The sequence below is a fragment of the Onthophagus taurus genome, chromosome 6 (assembly GCF_036711975.1).
Source record: "Onthophagus taurus isolate NC chromosome 6, IU_Otau_3.0, whole genome shotgun sequence".
Lineage (NCBI taxonomy): Eukaryota > Metazoa > Arthropoda > Insecta > Coleoptera > Scarabaeidae > Onthophagus > Onthophagus taurus.
This window is the reverse complement of record NC_091971.1, coordinates 7,019,832-7,047,396: the sequence shown is the minus strand read 5'-3', so window position 1 is coordinate 7,047,396 and position 27,565 is coordinate 7,019,832. Positions and strand designations below refer to the sequence as shown.

The 27,565-nt window shown below is 36.8% G+C and overlaps 1 protein-coding gene across 1 annotated transcript; it reads right to left on the bottom strand.

Annotated features, from left to right (window-relative positions):
* Window positions 1-98: 98 nt before the first annotated feature.
* On the bottom strand, window positions 99-27,497 carry LOC111428022 (collagen alpha-1(IV) chain-like). The gene is made up of 11 exons (XM_023063419.2): window positions 27,411-27,497; window positions 6,056-6,250; window positions 5,959-6,003; window positions 5,621-5,905; window positions 5,013-5,568; window positions 4,003-4,951; window positions 3,827-3,942; window positions 1,877-3,763; window positions 1,059-1,818; window positions 886-1,000; window positions 99-830 (listed from the first exon to the last, which is right to left on the bottom strand). The coding sequence occupies exons 1-11, from the start codon at window positions 27,495-27,497 to the stop codon at window positions 393-395; spliced, it is 5,433 nt and encodes a 1,810-aa protein (XP_022919187.2). The 3' UTR covers window positions 99-392.
* Between the last annotated feature and the right edge of the window lie 68 nt (window positions 27,498-27,565).

Below are 27,565 nucleotides of genomic sequence, written 5' to 3'. Positions count from 1 at the left end.
TACACTTACAGTCAGATATTTTATATTGGTGGACAAGCTTAAAGAAAAAAAATGTGGTTTTTAAACTGCAATTGATCAATTTTTAAAGAATAAAACGGTTTATTATTAATTAAAATGTTTTATTAAGTATGGCAGTGGGTTTAATAACAAAGCTATTAATTCAAACAGTTTTTATATAAATTTGGGCAGCACCAGCAATTTGTAATTAATAATAATCAAAATTAAACTTAATATATAGGAATCATTTATGTTGTTACGTCAGCACTTAACTAATTATTTTATACAAAATACATTATTATACAATATTGACAAGAAAATAATGAATCACCCTATTTAATCATACATTATTATTAGCACAGCTACAAAGAAATTACAAAAAAAACTTGATTTTATTATGGCACTCGATCATCACGATTGTATGGTCTACCGCTGTGTCTCATTCTTGGTCTTTGTCGTCTTCGGTGCGGCAAATTTCTGTTTGGTTGGAATACGTTTGGTTGTCCAGCTCTGTGTTGTGGTTTTCTGTACGTGCTGGGAACACCATCGTCTTCATGTCGGGTTGGTACCGGTGGCGGAACTCTTCTTATGCACACCGCACATCTACTAATATGCGATGTTAAATCCATTCCTTCTTTAATAGTTTGTGGTTTTGGTTTTTTGAACATGTCATAATCGTCGATAATGCTCAACCAATAAGAGACAACTGTCGTGTAGTAGTTGCAACGCCCGTGACCTTGACATTCTATAAATGGTTTTGGCCTAAACTCTTCTAAACACGAACCAGGCGACATTAATGATTGTCCTGATCCTTCAGCACCAGCATCTACATGCTACAAAAATTATTAAATTAATTGATAAGTTTATGTAACGAGTTAATTTGAGTACCATGAAGAAACTCCACCCTCGCCAGATTTCATCCCATCCATTAGGACAAGTAGGGACATTTAAACTTTGACTGTGGAGTGCTAAAACTTTAGTTGGAGCTTCGCAAACTGAACATCTACAAAAAATCAAATATATTAAAAACAATTTGGAATAATTATTAAAAATTCACCAACCTTGATATGTATCTATTCATTTCAACAGCTGGTATAGGTGTCATCATTGCCGGCATTGGCTCAGTTGTAGATAACCAATAACTGTAATCGTTTGCTTGTGCATAATCGCAAACGTTTTGCAAGTTACAGAATAAATAAGGCATAGTGTTAAATCGCCTCAAACAACTTCCGGGTGACCCCAAATCTTGTCCGTGGCTTTTACCGTTAGCAAGTATGTACAATAATGAGTATCCGTCCCATAACTTCACAGTATCTCTTGGACAAACCGGTATTCTTTCTGATTGAGAATGTCTAGCAAAATAAAAACCTCGACTTTTTGGTCCTGGGGGAGAAGGTGCTGGAGTTCCTGGTAAACCAGTTGCTCCAGGTAACCCGACACGACCTTCTTGTCCTGGGAAACCGTCGTCACCGCGCATGCCGCGTGGACCTTCAAGACCTGCTATTCCGTTTCGGCCTGGTAATCCACCATCACCTCGAATGCCTTTGAAGCCGGGAGGACCACGTTTTCCTTTGGATCCATATAATCCGGGTAATCCAGCATATCCAGCGTCACCACTCAGTCCTGGTAATCCAGGATTACCATCTCTTCCGTATTCTCCCATCATTCCCTTATCGCCGATATATCCTGTTCTTCCTTGAAAACCTGGAATACCTTGATCTCCTGGTTCGCCTTGAAAACCTTTCTGTCCAATTATTCCAATGCTACCAGAAAGGCCAATGTCACCAATAAAACCTTTATCGCCAGCGGCACCAATTAAACCTAAATTAAAAATTAAATGTTTAAACAATACTGTTTATCCATATAGATTTTTACTTACCAGGGAAACCGACATCACCCTTTGCACCTTTAGAACTGTTTCCTCCATATCCAGGATCTCCCATTAAACCTTTCCGTCCTGGTGCTCCTTGAATTCCAATAGCCCCGAGTTCTCCCGCTCTTCCAGGAAATCCAGGAGTACCTGGTAGTCCAGTATCACCAGGTTCACCTCTCATTCCAATTCGAATTTCGCCAGTTGGACCCCGTTCGCCTTTTAAACCTTCTTCGCCGTATTCACCAGGAGCTCCTTTCTGCCCATTTACTCCCGGAAAGCCCTCTCTTCCCGGTAAACCTTCCTTTCCCATATCACCTCGTTCTGGATGTTGTCCTGGGAAACCTGGTGCACCAGTAAAACCAATATCTCCTATCATTCCTTTCGCTCCCTGGAGTCCTGCCGGTCCCGGTAATCCCTCAAAACCTTTATCTCCTCTAATTCCTTTAAGTCCTGGTAAACCTGGATAGCCTTCATCGCCCACGTCACCTTTTACCCCTCCCAATCCGAACATTCCATGTTCGCCGAAATCACCTCTTTCCCCGGTTCCGTGGCTGGAAAATCCTGGATATCCAACGTTGCCTTTTGCACCCTTCTCACCAGGTCGGCCAGAAAAACCAGAGTAACCTTTGTCACCCATTAATCCGGGAAGTCCCATAGATCCCGGATCACCATCCATTCCTCTTTCACCTTTAATACCCTTTATTCCTGCAAATCCATAATCTCCTTGCTCTCCTTTTTGACCAGGAATGCCATTTTTTCCTAAGATTCCTACAGCTCCATCAAAACCTGGTTCACCACGTTGTCCAATTGGTCCGGGAAAACCAATATCACCACGATCTCCTACCATTCCAGGAAAACCCAGTTTCCCCATTGTTCCATCGTTTCCTTCTTCACCGGCTAAACCACGTTCACCAAAGATACTATCACCGGGAATTCCCGGTTCTCCTTTAGCACCATCCCATCCATCATAACCATCAGCTCCAGGTGCACCAGTGGGTCCATGATCACCTTGTTCTCCTTTGGGTCCACTAAATGAAGGTTCTCCTTTTGGTCCCCGTCTTCCAGGCCAGCCTTCATCTCCACGTAGGCCAGGAATGCCCGGTAAACCAGGTAACCCATCGTTGCCTGGAAATCCTATGTCTCCCATAATTCCTTTTGGTCCATTCAATCCGGTAAGTCCCGCAGGGCCTGGTTCTCCCGGGTAACCTGGATATCCCATGTCTCCTTTTTCACCTAAGGGGCCGTCCCAACCATCAATACCAGCTGGTCCAGGTCTTCCATTAAATCCAGGTAATCCTATATCTCCACTTGGACCTCTATCGCCGAAAGGTCCTGGTTCTCCCTTAAGACCGTTTACACCATCGGGACCAACGGCACCTTCGTCACCACGTTCACCAAGTTCTCCATACATTCCGGGATAACCCCTATATCCTGGCCTGCCTTGTGGCCCTTGCGATCCGGGAATCATTATTCCCCTGTGACCTTTCCTACCACGTTGCCCGGGTAGTCCAATTTGACCTGGTGCACCTTTAGCACCCTTGTAACCTTTGACACCATCTATACCGGATCGTCCTTTAAAGCCATCCAATCCAAAATCACCTGGTAAGCCTTTGGCACCTTCAGGTCCCATGATTCCAATCTTCCCGTTAAGTATGTTGAGTCCATGATCTCCTCTGTTACCTTTCTCTCCAAATCTACCAGACTCGCCTTTTGGTCCTGGAGTACCTGGTTCTCCAGGGCGGCCAGGTAACCCTTGATCTCCAGTTAAGCCTGGGAAACCTTTAATACCTTCGGGACCTTGAATAACTTCTCCGGTTTTGCCAGGTGCACCTGGAAGACCAGTGTATCCCATATCTCCTTTAATACCTTTAATACCTCTTAAACCAGGTAAGCCTGAAAATAATATTTATTTTATTAAATAACATTTAAAAATCTGCTTAAAAATGTAATAATAACCTTCATCTCCAGGTGGTCCTTTATACCCCTTACTACCTCTTAAAGCTGAAATTAAGGTTGATATGTATCCAGGTTCACCTTTTGGTCCAGCATCACCACGTTCTCCTTTTTGAGCACTACAAAAATAATTTGTAACTAAGAATAAGGAACAAACTATACAATATTAAAAAACATACTCTTCTCCAGGAAAGCCTCTATCTCCACGAACATATTCTTTAGCTATTAGTGTTGGTTCTCCTTTTTGACCAATCCTACCGGGTAGTCCATCTATACCATCTTTTCCAGGATATCCGATTTCACCGTATACACCAACTTCTCCTTTAAAACCTTTTAAACCTGTGAAACCTATTGCTCCAGGGAATCCACGATCACCTTCCGGGCCAACTCTTCCTGCAAATCCTTTGTAACCTTTATCTCCGACCTCCACCTGACTCTGAGGAATAATTATTTTTCCGGTTACACCCTTAGGCCCTTGAGCTCCTTGTATACCAGGACCGCCAGGCGTGCCTGGTTGTCCTTTAGGTCCCGCAACACCGGGTCGCCCTTTGTTTCCTTTTGCTCCTCTAGCTCCAGTAAGTCCAGGGAAACCTATTCCCCCCATTTCGCCATCCCATCCATCATCACCCCTTTCTCCTTTTAAGCCATCTAATCCCGGCATACAGTATCCACAATCATCACCGCGTCGTCCTTTTAAACCTTTTAATCCATCATAACCTGGTCGTCCTGGATCACCTGCGTCCCCGGGATATCCTGGACGTCCTTGATCTCCCATTGGTCCCACTTTAGGAACTCCGGTACCAGGATAACCTTTTGGCCCTCTCTCACCCTCATCTCCCATGTCTCCAGGTGGACCAGCAAATCCATTTAATCCAGGGATACCACTATCTCCTCTAGGGCCAGTTACATCGTAGCCGGGTTCACCAGGTTTTCCCTTGTTGCCCCATAATCCCGGCAGACCGTGTTCACCTCGTCTTCCATCATGACCAGGGAAACCGTCATCACCACGTTCTCCTTTTATTTGGAGACCTTTTTTACCTTGTAATCCAGGAAGCCCGGGAAGACCTGGTTGACCTGGGGATCCAACAGGACCAGGCATTCCTCTTTTACCAGGTAAACCAGCTGAACCTAAAAAATAGAAAAATAAAATTATTAATATTACGTTAATTTATTAAGTTGATCTACTAACCCTTAAGACCCCTAAAACCATCAGGTCCTTGTCGTCCTCTACTACCTTTAGTTCCTAAATTCTGTGTAGGATCCCATACTCCCTTTATGCCGGGCGGACCTTGAGCGCCAGGTGATCCTTTTCGTCCTGCTTCACCAGGAAGACCAGTAAAACCATCTTCACCATATTCCCCAGCATAACCTGGGGCTCCTTTATCTCCTTTTTCACCAGGAGGACCTTCAGGTCCAAGTCTTCCTTGTTTACCTCGCGATCCGTCCGCTCCAGGGTCACCTTTATAACCTCTATCACCTTCGAATCCCCTCAACCCTATCGGTCCACGATCTCCCATTTCACCTTTTCTTCCTATTTCACCTTCGAATCCAAGACTTCCAGGTTCGCCCGTCTCTCCTCTTTCGCTTTCGATGTTCGTTTGATTTTCGGTAAAGTTCCAGGGCACTCGTCCAGGTGGTCCAGTTTCGCCTACATCTCCAGGTTGTCCTTTAGCACCTCTGTGACCAGTACTTGGTAATCCTGGGTCTCCAGTTGGACCTCGATGTCCATCATAACCGGGTTCACCCTAAAACGAATTTAATTAGAATCATGTTTTAACAGAATTTCTTTTTGTGTACTTGTTGTCCGGGTGGTCCTTGAGGGCCAAAAGATCCCGCTTGTCCTGGTGGTCCTGGGTTTCCAGAAATTCCATCAATTCCACTTATACCGGCGACACCTTTGATACCGATCGAATTACCACCACCTTCTCCTGGATCACCTCTCGCACCCGTGGCACCTTCACCTCCAGCATCACCTCTAGCACCGTGATCACCAGGTATACCTTTAACACCCGGATTACCATCTGTACCGTTGCAACCATCCAAACCCACTGGGCCTCTGTAACCTCTTGCACCAGTGACACCCTAAAAAAATTTATGTAAACAAATTGAGTTAAATAAGAATATAAAATACTTACAGATAAACCTGGCATACCGGGCATTCCTTTCTCGCCATCACCGCCCTTGAAAGTGTAATCACGTTAAAAGAGAATTAATTTGTAATTAAATACTGACTCTAAATCCTTTGTCACCGACGTTACCCCGTTCTCCTTCGGCTCCTTTTTCTCCCTTTGGACCTGGAGGGCCGTCTTCTCCTATATCACCATATTCACCAGGAATACCGATATTTCCTGGTATACCATCATCACCTTTTTTGCCTTGAATGCCAGTACAATTGCATTTGTGTGCGTAAGCACATCCTTTGCAAGACTGAAAGGAAGAATTAAAATTAACCTTTTAGTTTTTTATTGGGTAGCTGTTTCAAATGTCTTGAGAGACGCTAAACATGTGATACAAAACATTTTTATTAAAAATTAATAAAATATAATATAAAATTTCATTGATCTTTATAGTTTCGTACTACTTTACTTGTTATTTGTAGTTGCATAATGACACCCACATATCACGAATTTAATAGGGGATAAATCTTCTCTTCGATTGCGTGTAGATCATCCATTACATCGCTATTATACCCTAAGGGCAACAACGGGATTTTGTGGGGCTAAACGTGACGTTTCTGTTAAGATCGTCACGAATATTTCCCACTAATGATATCGGAAATTTTATGTATCTAAAAGTTTATTTGTGCATCTGGATTTTCGGTAGTTTCCTTTGAAATTTATACGTTGCTAAAAAAATAACATCCGAAAACTTTATAAAAAAGAACATCTGGTTCCAATTTAGGAGTTTGTATACAAAGAGCCGAGATACTTCGGTCTCCTGTACTTAAATTTTTGGTTTCGTCTCACCCTGCTATTTACAAACACCATACAATTATCTACGGTTTTAGTTCGAATGTAATTTTTATCATCGCAATGTTGTTTCTTTTCCCCCTTTTTTTCGTTTATAAATTTTAAAAGTGGCGTTATCGCAGCGGTGTTTTCACGTTTTTGAATCTCGAATTCAAATTTCTCCGTGCTTGACGTTTTTATGTTCCTCTTTCTTAGGAAGTCTTTATAATATTCATCAAACTGTATGGTACCGCTTTTATTATCTTTCTTTCTCGAATTTTTCGGAATTCCTTGGAATGGAGCAAATTCCACCACAGCCGGATGTTCTATCCCACCATCATCCAGAAATATATAATTATCATATTTTTGTTTAAACAAAAGTAATTCGTTCCAATTCGTAAAATTTATATAAACTCTCGAAAAAGAATTTACTCCATTTCCATTACTTTCAACAAACCGCAGATAATTATGTTTAGGTAACGGCGATACATATTTAATAAAAGAATCGAGTGTAAAATTTGGTGGTAATCTTCGAATTACTATCTTACTGGGAAATGTATTTTTTGGGTATTCCCAATTATTATATGATTTGACAAAATGTGTCATTTTTTTAAGTCAAAAACAAATGGATGTAAATAATAATTAACAAATTTTATTATTTACTTTTTTCTATTAAATCCATGTAACTTAACACTAGATATAGAACTAGAAACATTTGGGGTTAGCCGTGTGTCGCTTAAGACGGTTAAACCCGAATGTTTCTAGTTCTTGGTCTAATCTAGTTCTAGTGACAGTGTTAGTGTTAGTTCTTGTTGTTAATCAACACCATGTTATTGTAAATTTGTATTGAACTAAAACTAGAACTAACACTAGACCTAGTAAGTTTCGGGTTTAGCCGCACGTCTTTCAAGACGGCTAAACCCGAATGATTCTAGTTCTAGGTATACTATTAGTTCTAGTAACAGCTCTACTGTAAAACTAGAACTAACACCCAGAATCATTCGGGTTTAGCCGTACGTCCTCTCAAGACGGCTAAACCCGAATGATTCTGGGTGTTAGTTCTAGTGAGGTGTTAGTTCTAGTAACAGCTCTAGTGTAAAACTAGAACTAACACTAGACCTAGAACTAGAAAGTTAAAAAGAATGTTAAAAACATTTGGGTTTTGCAGTCTTACGGCTAGTTCTAGTTTTAGTCGTTTCGCAAATATTTGAGCTTAAGATGGTAATGAACTTTAAAGAAGCAAAAAAATCTTACAAGACAAACATCTGTAAAACCAATATCCTGTATCTTTATATCATAACTTAAGCTTAATGGATTTTACTAAAAACACTTTCAATATTTAATCAACTTTTCGATAATCTTAATTCTCTCTGCTTTTCACTAAGTCAACATAATCCATTGTTTATTTTTATTTCTTAAAAAAGCTTTTAATGGATTTATGCTTCTTAAGAGATATTGGCAAAAAAAATTACATGAATACACCAACTGCTCGAACAGCTTTCTATAAAAAGAAGAAACGTAGCTTCCAGACCGTGATTCAAGATCTTGCTCGTCCCAGATACGAAGTCAAGTCATTTTAAGCGCTTAAGCGGCTACTTATCACATCACCATACTCTCGGCATAACTCGAAATATGGACTCTGCTATCCTATCAATGGGGGAGAGTATAAATTTATTATACACGGTTCCCTTGTAAATGGGATCGTTCCATTTTTTATCGTCTCCGCAGTGGAAGGCCAACTCGTTTGTATATTTTTATTCTGGTCTGGTGGTCCAGTTGCATCATGAAAAGTACGAAATCTTGGGATGTTACGCAAGAGTCTTGTTGGGGCATATGGTTTCGTTTACGAAATTCTGCGCCGATTCGATACTTTCGTTTACATTATTATGTCTGGTTTGATTTTTTTAATCTTTCCGGTTTAAAAGAAATATTTATTATTTTTTTTTCATATTTGTTAATCATTTTGGGATGTAAAAAGCGAAGCTATTTCAACGATTCATTGAGTATCTAAAATGAAATAAAACTCATTTTGCCCAAAAAGAATATTTTAAGTTAACATGAACACAATAATTTTTTTCAATTAGCCTTTCCTGGAAGAAGCATGAACTCTACTGGGCGTAAAAAATGGCCTTACAAAATTAAATTAAAATGGGCCCGGTACACGAGAGCGGCTTTATTAACGGTACTACATAAAACCAAAATGAAAGAAGAAAAAATGTAATGGAGGCACGAATTTGGGATACAGTGAAATTTAACCGAATGTTCCTCTCGCCGAGTGCTTCAGTAAATCTCAATTAAGTCGTGTGACATAATACAAATGGAAGAGTGAACATAGTTCTTCTTCCTGACCATTTATAGCGTTGCGTTTACACCAAATTACTGGCCCTTTGAGGATTTTGCTGCCGACAAAGCTACAATGAACAACGTTACGAAGGCATCATTCGATTCTATGTAAATTCGTTGTAAAGTTTAAATATGGACATGGTTAATCATCTTGAAATACAAATATGGATATGGCAGGTGAAATAGTTACACGGTTCCTCTTTTGATTGACTACTGTAGATGATTATCAAATAATGACGAAATATTTCTTATAATTCTCAGTACAAAAATAGTTCAAGATTTAATACCTTGATCTAAATGTATTAATCAATTTCAACGGTCAATTTCGAATTTATGCGATAGTTTCATAACTGACCGTTTGTTTATATCGGTGCATACGAAATTGGGGCGTTCCATGACGCGCTCCATTTCCAGCAGACCTTTCAAGTAAATTGTCCGATGCAAAACTGACCCAATTACCGAATAAGGTTCGCAACCTTTACCATAAACCGTTCTTGCAAATGATGGGCAGATGGACCCCAAAAAATTTCATTCCGACCCGAAGTGAAAGCACGCCTTCGAAACATGCTGTTGGATGCGTTCGCAATTAATACCACAATTACTTCGGTCCATTCACGAACGAATTTCATCGCCGGACAATAACTCAATCAATCCACCCAAAAGTAACTGTCAACCATAACAACCCAACCACCGTTGGGTAGGTACCATCAAGTGACAGCGCACGCTTTAGAAAGTTCGGATATTTTTCTTAATTGGATCGTCTCTCACTTTTTTATGATCTTGTACACAGTTTTTACATGACGCCCACCTTTGTGAAACTTTATGATACATGCAACTCTTTTTATATACATTTTTAAAACATGGTATAAATTTTTTTGATATTTTAGATTGTACATACATTACGAAACAATCGTCATGTATTTATAGCCACAACAAATCGGTAATGTATCGCTTGTACGGGACTCGACACATATTGAATGTCCGAAAATAAGTTGGTGCTTTACTGCGAAACGTTTGGGAATCGAGTGCAAAGAAATTTACGCCTGGGCCAGATTTGTTAGACCACGCAATTATTGCCGATGCAAGAAAGCCCACTTTACGATGTCTCGTTAAAATTGTTGGTCACAGCTCCTATTTTTAAAACAATGATTCAATATATCCGGGCCAACTGTTATAAAATCCACTTTTTTATAACACGATTTATTTGGAGATATTTCCAAAAAATGGTAAATACAGTTTGGATATAATTAAAAGTTGATATCTAGTCTAATAATATTCTAGAATAAGTAATTTTTTATCAGCTAACATTAGATTCTTTATTACATCCCATATAATCAATATTTCAGGAATGTAGTTTTAATGGAACTAAAAGAACATTGTTAACTTTTTGGCAGACACTGTATATGGAATTAGTTACACCATATTAAAAAAGTTTGGAGATGATGTAACCTCAAATATTAACTTTGATTAAAGCAAATATAGGATAAGATTCTTTTCAATTTGTTTTTTTCATCATACTCGTTAATGTTTTTTTATGACATAAGCATTCCGATTACCCCCGGGTTATATTAAAACTACACAGAATTACGGTGTTGTGTGCAAAACGTGGAAGCTAATGCGTGTAATGACTTAAGTGATTGTTTCTTTGAAGTGTAACGGAAAATATGCATTGACGCTCTTAAATTATAGACTTCGGTCGGAAGAATCCCCTAATTTGATGGCGCAAGATATAACCCGTTAAAGGAAAGAACGTTCATGATGAGTACGTACGCGATAGGCGTTAAGAAATTTTACGATAGGGTAATTTTAGGGTTGCGAGACGAGCGAAAGGCTCTAAGTGTAATATTCCATTATGTTAGGCGGCTGTTTGTTTTTACTTCAAAATTATAAAGCTCGAAGGAAGTTAGATGTTAATCTCATTACCGAGGTATGTATGCATCTTGTTTTCTAAACGTTCTTAAACACGATTAACTGCACGGCGACGCCAGGAAGTTATAAATGTCGTTAAAATAAACGCAACGATGATGTTGCTTTGCGATATGATTTGTTTGTGTAAACTGTCCTCAATTTCATATTATTACCAAACGGATTCCTTTTGGTTGAAGTATTCGGAAGGATCAGAAGCGTTTGGGGTGTAACATATCTCAATGTTTACCTTGGCGTAAAATGGCTTAGCATGTAGGAGGGAACCGTAATAAATCAATTGGATACACCCACTCTGAATATTGTCTGTTGGTTAATTTTTATTTTTTAGAAGTAAACAGCATCCAACACGCTTGAGGTGCTTTTGAATCGCCCACATACACGAAAATATATGGAAAATAAATTATGCATTTTGTGTTTACTAGAGTGTTATTTGGATGTTTCGTTATTTCGCAGAATATTTCAAACACGTTCCTTTAGACTCGATGCTGTTTCCTTGTAAGGCTGGAATGTTAGTGACTGTTTACACTAACAGCAAAATTTCTTTAAACGCTTCTGTACGCATTAAATTATCATCGTCAATTAGTGATTATTCGATTTTACGAAACGCCCTTGACTTGGCGATAGTTTCGAAATCTCGGCCTATATCCAATTGTTCTTTTATCTGATCCATTAGATGGGAACACGCACTATTTGCCACGACACCGATTCCCGTTCCCGTTACCCGCCGCCGATCGACGCCCTCGTAATGGTAAAATTCCATACGAGGATAAAACTTGAAAAAGAATCTTATATAACCACCGGCTACCGACACGGGGTTTTAGCATTGAATGAACCGGAATAAATGCATAACAGAATAGGACGTTCGATCTATAGACAGGTCAGGATTTAGCATTTACTTAGGCACTTCTCTAACCACAAATTTTGAACAAAACTTACAGTCAATTCTAAGCAAGTTTAATGAATCCCTGATGAAAGATTAAATAAGAGCTTGGAGTTAACCCTAAATCTAGAAATGGTGTAAAGAAATTAAGTAATACAAAAAAAGCTGCCTAATAAGAAAAAAATGTTATAAAAAGAAACATTAAAGTTCCATTCCTTTTTAGTTTACTGTAAACCAACCCATAAATGAAAAATAACTTCCTCTTAAATATTTCCAACTCAATAGATTCTGTGGTTTTCTACATGACGTTTAAAACCACAGTAAAGATTGGTACTAGCAAAGAGGAGCTGACCGTGAACGATAGTTGTATCGATCTACTTTACAGAAAAGCGATTAACTTTTATATCCGTAGATAATTTTTAAGATAAGCATTTTTTCTTTTAGCCAATCTGTTGGGTATTATAACAATAAATAAAAGATTGCTTAAGCCAATCCTGCTCGATACACAACATTGAATGGTGTATTTATCGGCCACGAGCTAGGAACTGCTCGTTTCTGATACGGTTTGCCTGTGTATTCCGATTACAACAATCTGCAGGCGAGAGTTCGACGATACAAAGAGAAGATTACGCATGAATTACTCATCGTGTGATGGTGTATTCACTTTTGAATGTTAAATACAAAAAGTTTATGACACTTCTTTTATGTTTAATCGCTATACCAGCCAACATCTGTTACATTACAAGTTACAACATCTGTTAGGTTTTGATGTTTTCTTTTGCAAAGATCTATAAATTTGTGTGGTTAATTTTTGAAAAAAAATTAACTGAAGATTTTGAATGTGTCGGCAATATTTCCGAGTTGGATGACCCAATTGTTTGGTTATCGTCGTTACTCAACCACAAGGTCCTTGTTCTTATTTATTTTCGTTTGAATTTCAGCGAAAGCGAACGTTCCTACATCCACATGATAAACAAATATTATAACTGGTTGTTTATCTAAGTTCACCAAGATAAACCGTTTTGAAATAATTACTGAACTAAAATTTATATTTAATCGCAACGTTCTCAAAAGGGTTATATTTAGAAATATTTTATTAAGAAAATGTCACGGACACTTCAATATTATGATTATTACCTAAACAATTATTATAGGTTATTTTCACGCCAACATACAACAATGTAACAAAGTGGTCTTAACCTTGCGTGCAATGCAAATATTTTTAATAGTTTCAAAGAAAAATTTGTTAAATTGAACTAAAACTAGAATTGAGAAGAAACAAGAAGTAGAAACATTCAGGATTAGCCGCAAGTCTCTTAAGACAGATAAACCCGAATGATTCTAGTTCTAGGTCTAGAGTTAGTTCTAGTAAAAGTGTTAGTGTTAGTTTTAGTTCAACAACAATGTATCTATGTAATATAAAACTTTTCGTATTTATAAGTTTGTTAAATATCGTAACAACCTAATTATAAATTTATTGTTGAAATCTTGTCTTCTCCCCCACAGCTGTAACTACATAAAATAAAGCAATATAATGATTCACTTCGTACGTATGTGTATATACAAGAGGTTGTTTGTGCATTTGGGTCAGCTCGACAATGCACCAGTACCGTAAAATCTCTGCTTGCTTTCGCGTTGAGCATCATTTGAGTACTTGACTTAATAATATGTCTCGTACGCGTGTCACGTTTTTTATAACGGTACAAAACGTAACTTTTTATTCCTCTTCTTTTTATTACAATTCTTTCACAACTTTTTGTACACTCAACATTGTATTTTATATCTTTCAAAACTATTTATAACTTCCTAATTAATACGTAATTATTCTATTTACAGTTTTGTTATCTATATTACACGCGCGTTGTGTGGTATTATAATTTTATTTTTGTCAAAGTTCACGCATAACATTGTGTCTTAAAAACAGTGCGTTAATTTCGCGCGATGTCACAACCTCTCAATGTCCAAATGTCTGCGGGTCATCGTCATGGCTTATCTTTATTATGCCCTTGGACGGGTTTCTTATATACACAAACTTCGAAATGGTTTTCTATGGCTTTTATTAGCGGCTAATTTAAAAGTGCTTCTTCGGTCAATTGTCGTTATCTATTCCAGCCAACAGATTAACACATTAACCTTTAACTTGTCCTAAAAGATTTTTCATGTCGGTTCTCTTTGTGATTCGAAGAATCGCTTGTGACATCACCTCCGGATATAGCACGAGCGGAAAAAATCGCGTTTACGATCCATCGAGCTTTTTATTGCCGGCGGAGACATGTGCCCAGTTGCGCAAACCATCAAAGATCGTGCTGAATTAAAGATTCAGGACTAAATAGCCCGATTACTCCGTAATAACTGTTTTCGTTGCGCTTTAAGAGCGATTTCCTGATCTCTCGCATGAACGCACGCCACCGCGTTCAATGGTGCTGTTAATTAGGGCGTCATTAGGGGGTCTAACTCGACGATAGATCTCTATTACCGAGACCGCTTTTTGCTTTACTCTCTCTTCGCACTGCACGATTTACACTCACCACGATAATTGTAATTATAGGTGTAAGTTCGAAGAGAAAACGTTTATTTAGACAATTAAGATTGTTTCTTTTCTCTATTCAGATCAACATAATAAATTAATTAATTATTGAACCTATAAATTTAATAAGTACTGGAAGCAAAGAGATAATGTTTAGAATGAATTAATACAGTATATTTTAAATCCAGTAATGATCCGTAATACGTTCTTTATTGTTAGATAAGTCGAGGTCGTTTGCGGCCGAAGCGCTACTATATGCGCTGTTTAACATTGAAACGAAGTTTTTGGTGGACAAGTGGTAACCATTTTAAAAATATTTTAGATCGAAAAATCAAGATTTCATACAAACAAAATTTCAGAAACTTAGATTCAATAAAACCAAAATAAAGAGAGTATTGTTGACTTTTTGGCGTACACTGTATATTAATACAACGAAAACAATGGCTACTTAAAAATAACTGATGATACACAACTGGGTGCCGTTATAATTCGCTCATAGGCATACTATACGATTACAGATGTTTGTCGCTTGAGTCCGTTTATGTGTTTTGCGTTATGTAATAGTTCGAAAATAACCATTGCCGCGAACAGATGTTCTTTCTTCGGACATTAAAACCAAACGCAATTTAGAACAAGCGGATGATTATGCAAGATGCTGGCTTCTTTAAATCGTGTCACCGACTAAAAATAATTGAGCGAAGAAAACAGGCCATGAACTTGCCCTGTTGGCAAATGTTTGTCCTTCCTTCCGCCGACCAACTTGCGAAACGAAATATAACTTTATGTCACGATGTCTTTTCTCATTTGGCACCTACGACCGCTTACGAACAACTCGCTCTGTGTGTAAATAGTATTGGTGTCGTTGACATCGGTGTGATGAACGTACATTGACCATCATTAGATCTTCGATGGTGTGGTGTTAGAAATTTCTTAGAAAAATGATTCGTATTGTCTTGATAACATCTCTTGTAACTGTCACTTTCAATCTTCAAATAATCTCTTGTAATATTGATTCTTAACTGTTTCGCTTTGTATGTTTTAACAACGCCTAAAAATGGGTCATACCAATGCAAACAGATGTCTTATACATGTTGTAATAATCGAGTTTTATGCAAATATATCAATATATCCCACGCATTTCACTCGGCAACTTGTTTTGCAACTCGGTGAGGTTTTTCGGGTGGACGAGATAAATTGAAAATATCAATCCTTTTTGGGAGGAAACGGTTGTCAAAAAGTTGCTATAATTACTTTTTATATCACGCAGGATTGCGGCTACGCATCCGGTACGTCTTGATAAAAAAAATATAAATCACGAAAATGGCACAAAGTATCCGCGGAAGATCACGTCATCTACAAAATTTACATCCTACAATGTTATGTAGGCAGTTTATTTTTTTAATGCAATTTTTAACCTACGCAATTTTTTAAAATGGTTAAGATCAAAATTCTTGATCAATAAATAACTTCCTATAATTTAAGTTCTATGTTTACAATTTAACGCCTTTTCTTACTCATACTAAAAACTTGTAAATAACATTTGTAACCAGTAGGTGTTGCCGGGCGTTAATAAGGTAATCTAATAAATGTTACCCAGCTAAGCGATATAAATAAACCATGCACTCGCAGCAATCGTCTTGAATAATACATGTTATGATGTATTTTTTTTTTTTAGAATTTCTCTTTCGTTTTGGTGGAAACTAAATTAATTTCGCATCAGGTTTTAGTATTGCGATATAACCTCGAAGAGGTCAAACACTTTAAGATAAGACATTCCGATAAAGACCAGCAGACTGAAACTCGAAGCGTCGTGAGAAGACCTTAAAGGTTTGCTGCAATAGGCGGAAAGGTAATACTTGGACTGTTTACAAACGTATTAAAAAAGTGCATTGCATAGTAAAAATATAACAATAATAAACAACCTACTTTTTGATGATGACTTAAAAAGATGTTTTTGTTTCAATGAAATGGAGATACTAATGATGGATGTAGACACGAGCTTAGGTTCAAAAAGATATATTTAGGTTGTATTAACTTCGTTATCACTATTGATATAATAATTTGACGTATTTTATTGAAATTTATATTTATTTTAGTATAATTAGTAAAAATTTCATGATTTTAACTGGATTGATTTAATGAGCTTCATCCGACGATGTAATACATTCTTTATTGTTAGGTAAACAGAGGTTGTTTGCGGCCGAGGCGCTACTATATGCGATGTTTAACATTGAAGATGTCTTCTCATACAAAAAGGAATCAACATAAATTTAAAAAATTGACCTAAATTATACAAAGTAATTAATTGTAGCAATTTGAACTGAATAAAATATACATTAAGTAATTTTATTTCCACTTCATGTATTGAATAATATCAACATGATTGATACATATCAAACCTCATTGAGTTGCATTTATTAAAACGCTACAGATGTTTCTCGTTTTATATTAGTGATTATGAATAAGAATGACATCATGAAACGCTCTATATTGACTTTTCTTTATTTGCATAAGCAAATCAACATAATCATTTCAATTGTGACTGATTTATTAACCAAGATAATTTTTAAAATAATTTTGTAAACAAACGTATTAACCCATATATTTGAATCGGGTTGCTTCTTTTTTAAGTACCGTTTCAATAAGATTAATTGGTTTTTGTAACACAACAGTTCTAAATAGCCGGTTAGTGAGTCATAATTCAGTACGTGTAAAGTACTTTGTACTTATATGGTTAATCGTTAAAGACTGGTAGGCCGTGAAATTTATTAAACCGATTGAAACCAAAGTTACTTATTAACTCGATTCAACTAGTTTTACAGAAGAAATCTAATACTGGAACTTTATTACAGTTATTAGCTAAAACCGATAAATTTCAGATATTCCAAATAGTTTCTAAACGGAATGTAAACGTTTTCAATTAAGTTATATCCTGAAATTTAATACCAAAGGATTTCCGGGAAAATAAATTCTCGAACGATTTTCCTTTTTTATTTACTAACATTTATGAAATTCTCGACATGTCATAATTATCTGCATCGAGGGAAAAACTCGACACATGATGTATTGAGAAATTAAGATTCCATAAATTGTTGTTTGCAAGGATTCCAGATGGCGCGATCCACAAAACGAACGGTCACGCGCTTGGTTTGATAGCAATACGACTGAAAGGCTAACCAAGAACGACGACTATTTGTTGGTTTAGAAAAATTGAAAACCGAGTTATGTACATCGCTGTTTATAGAACTATTAAGTAATTCTCCGAAACAATTTGTTTTTGTTGGAGCTTAGTACAAAGGAGCTGGAGAGAAACTGTTAAGAGGAGGTTAATTTAGAAACTGGAAGTGCTGATTGTTTGTTTAAGGCATATATAATTAACTTAAATCAAGAGATTCAAATGATTTGAATAAACTAAAGAAAAAAGAGTAACACTCCTATGTCTCGCGGCTATTTCTTAGCATTATTCTTTATAAATGTGATTCAAAGAGAAAGAGAAGATTCAGTCACCCACGAGGCCAAAACGACCACAGCTAAGGGCATCTCGTGGGTGAGTCCGCAAATTGAAATCGGTTTTATTGTTATTAACCTGGCCGCTCGTAAACAACCCTCTCGGCGCGCTCTCCACCTTTTCTCCTTTCTCTTTTAATTCTTGTTTTCCCTTCATCTCCTTGTTCTCTCTTTCGCTTGTGGGGCCCTTCGTCGGCCCGTATTAATCGAACATCAATAAGCATCAAGTCGAGAATCGCTCGCCTGGACACTGAACACAATCAAGTTGCCTCTGCGTGCACCACGAACTTTCAAGACGATATCTCATACGGGGCCTTCTCTCTTAACAGAAAAAAAGAAATCGCGGACGTTTATTCTCTGCACTGGTGATTTATATAGTCGAGGCAAGCTCTCTTTATGACGTCCGATCTGACATAAATTCGCTGACCATCCCCCCATGTGTATGTATTTGTGTATACGTGTATGAGTTCTCCAACAGAAACGGTTCGTTCACCTTTACACCGAGATGCTAGATAGATTTAGATATTGCCTAATATTTTCAATCCAGATGAACGAAAAAAACGAACTTCTGACCTCGATAGAAAAGTTATTTTTGAAGCTTTTCTTAAGAAACTCGTGTTTATCCCCATTTCGTTTATGTCTACTTCGTTTGTTTCTATTTAGGTCGTTATCCTAGATTTTGAGTTAAAAATCTAAAATGAATCATGAAAATATAAGGTTTTTTTACTCAACTTAGAAGGTTGAGTGAAAGTGGACCTTATAAAAAAACTGGAACCCATCTCGATTAATCCAGCTTATCCTTTTTAACTTTTTTTTTAACGTTTCACTTTATTTACTTTCAAAAACTACATCTCATCATGTTATCTTTTCCCCATATATTTTTTCCTTAGTATACGTCATAAGAAAACATATTGTGGGAATGTGTAACTAATTATCACCCCGAACGATGTATGAGAATACCATTAGCATCACGCCACGGGGTATCGTATGGCAAATGCCCCATTCACGGCCTTTAAGACCGAACCGCTCGATCCGACAATGTAAATAAATTGAGGTTTTGGTCGTTCATCGTCGATGCCCACCCGTATTACTCCGGCCAACGACTTGACTTCCTGTTTCTCATCTAAGTCCTCAACGAAAATTTGCACACCGGATGTTCGTTTGTATATTTTTCTATATCGGTATTTCTTAAGTGTGGTAAGGAAGCGAATGTTTTCACTAAGAAAACGACGATGTTTGTTTTAGTTAAAAAAAAAGTTTCTAAGGGGGTAAGAAAAAAAAGGGAAGTTATTATTAATTTTTAATCCTATATTTATACTGAAAATATCATATAACTGGCAATATAAACTACTATGCACTTGAACCTGTACCACATAAAATGCAACATAGCTTAATAATACAGGCATTGGATAGTCTTCAGAAAGGTTTCCTGTAAAGTCACATTTGAGAACCACGAAAGTCTACAACAGGGAAATAGGTCGTCATCTCTACTTTTTAATATTACCCTGGAAAAGGTCTTGGCATTCGCCGATGACATAGATATTACAGGGAGAACAGAAAACTAGGTGAAGGTGACCTTTACAAGGTTGATAAGGGAGTTGGAGAAAATAAATTTTACAAAGATCAAGTATATGGTAGCAAAGGCTGGCGGTAGAAGAAGGAATTCCTGATGAAGACAACAAACGTTTCCATGGGCTATAAGCTACAAAAAAAATCAAATTAGTTCTATACAAGATCTTAACACGACCAGAATATGTCAGAAACATGGAAGAGAATGAAGAATTTATCAAAGTGCAAAGGTTGAGATGGATTCGCCATGTAGCAAGAATGAACATAAAAAGTAGCACGGTAATTATCTTCGATTGCGATAGACGATAGAGAGACCAGATTTCAGACTATCAAGAGGAATTACTTCCATTCACAGAATAATCATAACATAGTGTTCTAAAAAAGTTCTTAGAAAGAACCCCATAAATTCATCCTACTACACTTACCATTTTTTGCATAAGATTAAAATATGTGCAACCATCCTAACTAATCATTAAAATTTAAGAAAACTTAGCAAAATAAAAAGTTTCAACTAAACTATAAGTTTCTTAAGGTATTATTAAGTATTTAATAATCCATGAAAAAAATAGTTCTCTCCGAACCAAAAATGGTTTATCCTTTAATAGAATATAAAAGAAGAGATTTAATCAACCATCAATAATTTTTATTACATCTACAATTTCTAATCCTCAAATCACAATAACTCATTTTTCTTTTAACAATGAATGACATAACCGTCTTGGTCGTCTTTCGCCTCTTCGTCCTCTAGTGAGTCTCTATTCTGAACGTCTATCTATAGATCTCTGTTTATAAACACTGAACAGTACGGCTTTTGTCGGCCGTTTCATCCACAACACTGAAACCAGAACTTCCAGAGGCGTTCGTCAGCTCTCGAGTAAAAACCCCCTATATGTGATGCGTGCACGCGTAAAACTATTTATAAACGCCGGAGGGTATTTTTAAGCTTAAACTCCGTGAACCGCCGGAATGTTGCGTTACCGGAATCTTACGAAATTAAATCGGGGCAAAGCACAAAGTGCCTCTTACGAAGTGTAGGGTCGACCTCCTCTTCACGTGAGTCGAAATGGTTTTTGAAACGAAATGAACGGGGTAATTACACGAGAGAGGCAACCTGTAGTAATTCCATAGCGGAAACGACGGAACATGCCACGTTTAACCGATAAACATCTTTAATGGATGAATCTTTTTAAATCAAGTTAAAAATAAGATATTAAATAAAAATTAATTACTTTCTATTAAATTAGATGATGGTTTTTGAGGTAAAATAAAATCATTGTGAACGGTAAAAAAATATAAAGAAATGTCGGTTGGTTTTAAGTGAGGTTTTATGACCGAAGCTCGGTTTTCTTTAAGGTTACACGTTCGCCCGTCTGAAAGTGCATTGACAGCGTGAGCGCAATACAATTTGTCCACCGTCAGAGGACGTGCTGTACTCTCGGACAAGAACTGTGATGTAACTTTCTCTACGTAAACGGTAAATCGAATGATGTCGCGGAAGAACTTGGAGGATTTAAGGTATCTAACCGTGACGTCCGAGCAACATTGAACTTGGAAACGGTCCAACGAGAACGACTTTGTGTGGCTCTTCGGTTCGATGCAAATGTCTCAGCTGGCTAGTTGATTTTTTCTTGGCAACGTTGTCGTGCTTTGTCGCGGAAATGTGGTTACTTAGTTGTTGGGTTGGGTGGAGAAGTTGAAGTTTGCTGATTGGGATCAGAAACGTTATTTACAAGTCGTGTAACAATTAAGGGCGAATAAATCTCCTTAACGGTTCGGTTTTCGAGAGCGATTTCTCATGTCGTCCTCCCGTTACCCAGGGACTGGTTTAATGGATTTCGCTTTTGCGTGCAATCGGACCCGGTCATCTGATATCTGGCGAACGCAAAAACGCGCGGTGCTGATTTACGTTTTGCCTTTCGAAACGAAATTCCCTTGCGCCCGGTCCTTGTTAAGGAGAGGACCCGGTAAGTAAAATCGATGATTTACAACCCGGGATTAATGCGATCTTGGTATTAACAAGGTGGTTCGTTTCAAGAGAGACAGAGAACGAAAAAGACCTTTCATTGCGCCCGGGTAATTAACTCCAACAGATAAACCAGCACGATCTCGAATATACCAAAAGACTAATTTACTTTTAGCACACCACCAAATTTGACGATGGAGTTTCACTTAAATTATTCTCATTAATTTTTATAATATTTATTTATTATCAATTCTTTTTTTATATCATTCTTTTGGTCATCACCATATAACACTAATTTGAAACGCCCGCTGACCAATTCGTTTTGGAACGCAGTCGGTTCAAATAACGACCAAAGAAGAGACCCGGGCTGCAAAACATTTCGCACAAGTCTCTTTCTTTACAGACGAATTGACCGAGAACGCGGCACGTCTTCTCCTCCGCGCTCGTCGACGGATTATATAACCGAGGAGAGTCTTTCCTTAGTGTGTGTATTGCAGCTGTGACTCACGACGAGGGTCGAGAGCTCAAGACGCGTGGAATGTGACCAGCAGTCTGGACGGGTTCATAAATTATCTACCTGTCCTCGTCTGGACTTCTCGTCCAAGACCAAGATCGGTCACTGTTCGTCTCCGTCTTGTTGCTTTTCGCAATACTTGGAAAATCCTAAAGTCAAGAGGGAGAGAAGTCGTCAAAAGCTGTCGGCCGCTTTCTTCCTCTCCGAGATTGTTTTCTTTCTTTTTGCTTTTGGTTTGAGATTACGCCGTAGAGATGTTGATGTGGAAATTCACGGAAGAAACAACGATGAAGTGTAATTAAGGGGAGGAGAAGATTTTAAGATTTTTTTTTGGGAGAAGTTCAAAAACACTTTAAAACGGCTACAATGTTATTAACGGTTATAAACAAACTCTATTGTGCAATTGAGACGCGTGCTAAAAACTTCAACTAAATGTGATTAATAGAGGTTAAAGATTATCAACCGTGACTGGAACGTCAATGAATGAAACTAATAAACGCGGAAGTATAACATTTGTCTGTATGTACGCAAGAAATAATGTGGATATTGATTACATATTTTTGATTTAAATTGACCAAAAATTCTGCTGAATCTAAAATTGATAAAATTCCAAAAACAAAACTATTTAATCAAAAACAATTCATTTCCACATTTGCTGCAATAAATGCAATTCAAATTAATTTGACCAAAAATGCTGTTGAACTTGAAAGTTCCAAGAATTCATGGAAAATTTGTTTTCCTAAGAAAGGGGAAATGTTAAAAGTATTTTATTCTATATATTCTGCTTTAGAGATGATGGGGAATAAAATGCAGTTGAAACTAAGTAAATCAGAAATTCTGATCAACCTTAAATTTTCCATAAATCTAAAAAAACCTATTTTCCAGAAAAGTACAAAATGACAGTAATAATTTAATTGTCGTAACTGCTGCTATAGATGGTAAGGAATACGATGTAGCCCAAATTAAATTAAACAAGTTGTTGTTAAGCTTGAAACTTGCTAAACTAGAAACTTTGTAGTTCTAGATCTAGTGTTATTTCTAGTTTTACACTAGCACTGTTACTAGAACTAACAATATACCTAGAACTAGAATCATTCGGGTTTAGCCGTCTTGAGAGATGTGCGGCTAAACTCGCTAGTTCTAGTGATAGTTCTAGATCTAGTGTTAGTTCTAGTGACAATGTTAGAGATCTAGATTAGTACTAGTTTTAGTTCACACGCAAGTTGGGTTGAACAAAAAAATAAAGATTATTTTGTGAGCGAATCATAACAAGTTATAAACACCAAAGTGGCTTTTAAAGAATGTTTACACCTACGTCTAAATATATCTTAGGTTTACGATGATACAGCATGAAGTTCTGTGTTCATACTTCCTGGGTTAAAATAATAACCGCCATTAAATTATATGTATGTAGTATCACGAAACGAATATCGTTCTACGCACTGGAAAATTTATAACAATCTGCGACTTTATAGTTTTCTGTGGTAATCTTTGTGATTCTTTAAATTTTTTTATCATTAACAATTTAATCGTATTGCGTCATGCGGTTTGTGGTGCATAAAACTCGTTAAATAGTGTAAATAAACAAAACCGATTTTTACGGCATTATTTATTTTTGACGATGAATCCATTTTTAAAAAAATTCTGTCAGTACCCATATTTTTTTTATAATCAGCATTTCCTTTCAAAGAAGTGTGAATCATTGGCGGTTATTTAGATTACATCTCAATCAGTTTGATGTAGCTTTAAAGCTTTATAAAATTCGTTACGAGTTTATCTAAAGTGACCCTCGTGTCGATAGCGTTTTATTACGAATACATTTTCTATCTTACGGAGAGTATTACAAAAGTTTTAAGCGTTAGAAAAAAAAACTCATTGCCATTTCGATAACGGGAGGAAGATGCGATAGATGTCCGGCTTATCACATCCGGTGTGATATAATAGGAAGCATTAGAATAGTTAAAACTCCTACACTGTACCAAACGGGTTATTATGCAATTTTTTTTAATTAAGTGAACGAAATCATTTCATCCGACAAAGCAGAAATTTAATACTGTCACAGAAACTTATGTTACAAAAAAACAAGATTTCCACATAATTAACAATCAGCATAACTAAAAAAGAAATGCCGGTCATTCTTTGAGATTTAAGTCGAAGGAATAATGTTGAGAAGTTTTTCTTTGGCGGCATCATTACGTATTTTTGATTAATTGATTGCCGGGGAAGGCGCATCGATTTCATACAATGAAATAACTCGGGTTAATACTTGGAACAATTATCTTTTATTGGAGAATGGGATTAAAAAAGTTCCGTAACGACATAATTATTACCGATTTCACGTGGTCTCAACGTTGGGTTAACTCTTTCTTTTGGATGGGATACCTCTTTTTGTATTCGAATCGACTCTTAAAGTGGTAATTATTGGTTAACGGGTGGGTGGTACATTATCTTCATATATCATCTTACGGATTATTTTTGAGAAACGTTTTTAATTTTATTAACAAAAATTGTTATTTCTTTTTGAGAGGTCAAAAAAAGAAGATTGCGTGCTAAGAATAACATTAGTCCTAGAAAAAAATTATTTACTTGACTTGTTAATCTTTGACGGTTCACGAATGATACCGGAAAAAAATGAAGCATAGTGCGGAAAGTTCTTGGTACAATGAGGCGGGAAGCTGATATCAGTGTCACAGATATGAAGACACTGACCCCGTACTAAATAAATTACCAAATAGGAACTAACTGTCAAAATGAAAACCTTCTAGAAAGAATGACGAAAATTAGAACAACCTTATCATTTAGATTTCGGTGTCAACAATTTTTTATAATTAAAGATGTGCTAAATTTATATAGTACCAAATATTTACTACGTTCTAAATTCGAATCTAATGTTAAGTGTTGAACGAACATTTCATTATTCCTTGAAGTTTGACGGCAGGAAATGGTTCGCCTGTAATTCCTATTAATAGATGCGGACCAAATCATTTCGAAAATTTGTTGGATTTTAATGCCCCCGTTATTCGAAGGTTGTTTACGCGAAATTTAACAAAGTTAAATGCAAAAAGAAAACACTTCTAATGTTACATTAAATCTTAATATGCATGATACTTTAAAGGTTAGTTTAGTTCATGAAATCGATTAATATATTTAAGGTAAGATTTAAAATGAAAAATTAAATTATTTAAGTCCAAACACCACGAATTTATCTTAAAAGCTCTCGAAGATGTAAAACTCTATAAATAAAAACAAATGAAATCGAAAATGGCGACTATTAACTGTCATTTTTTGAGGTTATCTTGTTATTTTGCCGAAAATATATGTTGTTGGGTATCAAATTAAAAGATTTTTGGTTTTCTTTATGACACTAAAGAATTCTATTTGACCCAAAAAATTTTTTCCAGATAAAAGCTTTTCAATTAATTTTTAGGATCGTTGTTCCGGATGACTAGGAAATGTATTTGTTCCTTTTTCTGATTCCTACGAATATTATACCATCTTAGTTTAGAATTATGGATTTAATTAAGAGATATCAGCAAAAATGTTTAGCAATACCAAAAATGTTTTGTCTATTTCAACGAATTTGAAGTTGTTGAGGAAGATCATAAAGAAAAGGCCATAGACGATGTTGAGGATGAATGGACCAGAACCAAAAACAAGGGACGATGTGGATAAAACATCGTCCCTTGCCACGGATGCTGTTGATGGCATGACGTTGAGACATGCCAGAATAGTGTTAAGAGATATCAAGGATATTCGGAAATTCAGATACGACGATATTGGACTATATCAGAAACAAACATAGATAATGTTGCGCAATGCTATTATGTTGAAATATGTCAGAAATTATTTTGATGTTAAAGACGATCAGACGAAGTCAGGTACGCTCTTGGTTGATGATATTAGAAGATGTAAAAGAAAACTAAAATAGTACTTTAGAAGATAGCCACGAAGAAAACGCAGTCTCTAACTATAGCCAAAAAATTAATCCCAGGGTGCTCCAGGATGCAATATGGAGGAACAAATACATAGAAACAAAACGTAAGGTGAGGATCAGATGAAGGTGAGGATAAGATAACTATAAGACTGGAGATGACATATGCCATTGAAACAGGGGTGAAAAACATCACAATCAAAAGGCTCCCCAGAATCACAGAGATGACAACCCTTCGAGCAATTGCTGGTTACTCTTTGCTAGACCGCATAAGAAGCGAAGACATCAGGGACAATGGGATGCAGGACATAGTCAGATGGGCACGCGGCAGATGAAGAGAATGGAAAGACTATGTCGGTATAATACTGCATGGAACCAGACATCTTGGACATTTCCCGAAGAAGTGCAACTTGCAATGAGTTCTATGCCAAACTACGGGCAGCACGAGTAATAGTAAAGAATTTGTAGAATAATATCAGGGACTGTTTAGCAATATCAAGGACGATATTGATAGATGATGCTGAAGATATTGAGGGAGGCAAGGATAGAGTTGGAAATATTAGGGACTATGTTAAGTATCAGACACGATATCCAAGGATATTAGAAGGATGTTGATCCAGGGTAATGGAGAAACTGTTGAGGAAGGAACAACAATATTGAGGGTGAAGTTTTGGGAATGTTAGGAGATTATGTTTAGGGATTATGATGAGATATGCCAAAAACAATTTTAATGCCATAAACGTCATATTACCGATAGATGTTGTAGGAGATGTTCGAAGATGAGGATGATGTTGAGATACATAAGAAATGATGAACAGATATTAAAAGAAATGTTGAGGGGGGAGTGGTAAAAGATGGTAGGGTGAGCAAAAATTTTAATCCCATACACAACATTCTAAAGAATTTTCTAAATAACTTAAAATCCAATAAGAAAATCAATCAGTATTTATAAATAAATAATCATGCCTAATAATGTAATTAATAGATAATTTAAAATTTGATTTAAAAGCTTCTTAATAAAACCAATTAAAAGATATTTTTTAAAAGATTAAAGTAATTTGTAAAACCTATAAAACAACGAATTCAATTTGTAAATTGAAACTCAGATATGATAAATGATGCGCGGTAGCTTAACGCCACGTGTATTTAAGCGTTTTTTAGTTTTTATCAAGATCTAATTACCAGATTCAATCTAGATAAAGAAAATGATGTATTTATCGTTTTATAAAATCTTTATAATGAAGCGTAAAACGCTTTCGAATAAAAATAGTTTGTTGGTTGTATAATGTTTAAATATAAATAAAGGGGGTTGAACATGCGCAGAAATGTTGCGGAATTAAGACGTTTTTGCAAAGTCAATTCGTCCGGTTTATACGACGGGGGATAGAAATTAAGAACGTTCGCGGTTTCCAGGTAAGATACCTGAGCGGTAAGAAGACGAACCACGACCGAGACGAAATAAAAATAAAATGAACTTACCGATGCTTCGGCTGCGCTAACCACAAACGAAACAAACAGTGCCACGGCTAAGAGCCTTGCCGGGCAACATCCCGGTTGCAGCGGCATAGCTTACTGCCCCATGTTGTCCTCAGGAGCCAGAAATTCTCGTAAGGAGCCCCTCTCCATAAAAGTGT

Coding starts and splice junctions, on each gene's coding strand:
- LOC111428022 (XM_023063419.2), bottom strand. CDS start 27,497: ATGCCGCTGCAACCGGGATGTTGCCCGGCAAGGCTCTTAGCCGTGGCA. Junction 3,943..4,002: donor AGAGGCTTTCCTGGAGAAGA/GTATGTTTTTTA, acceptor TTATTTTTGTAG/TGCTCAAAAAGGAGAACGTG. Junction 1,819..1,876: donor GGGTGATGTCGGTTTCCCTG/GTAAGTAAAAAT, acceptor TTTTTAATTTAG/GTTTAATTGGTGCCGCTGGC.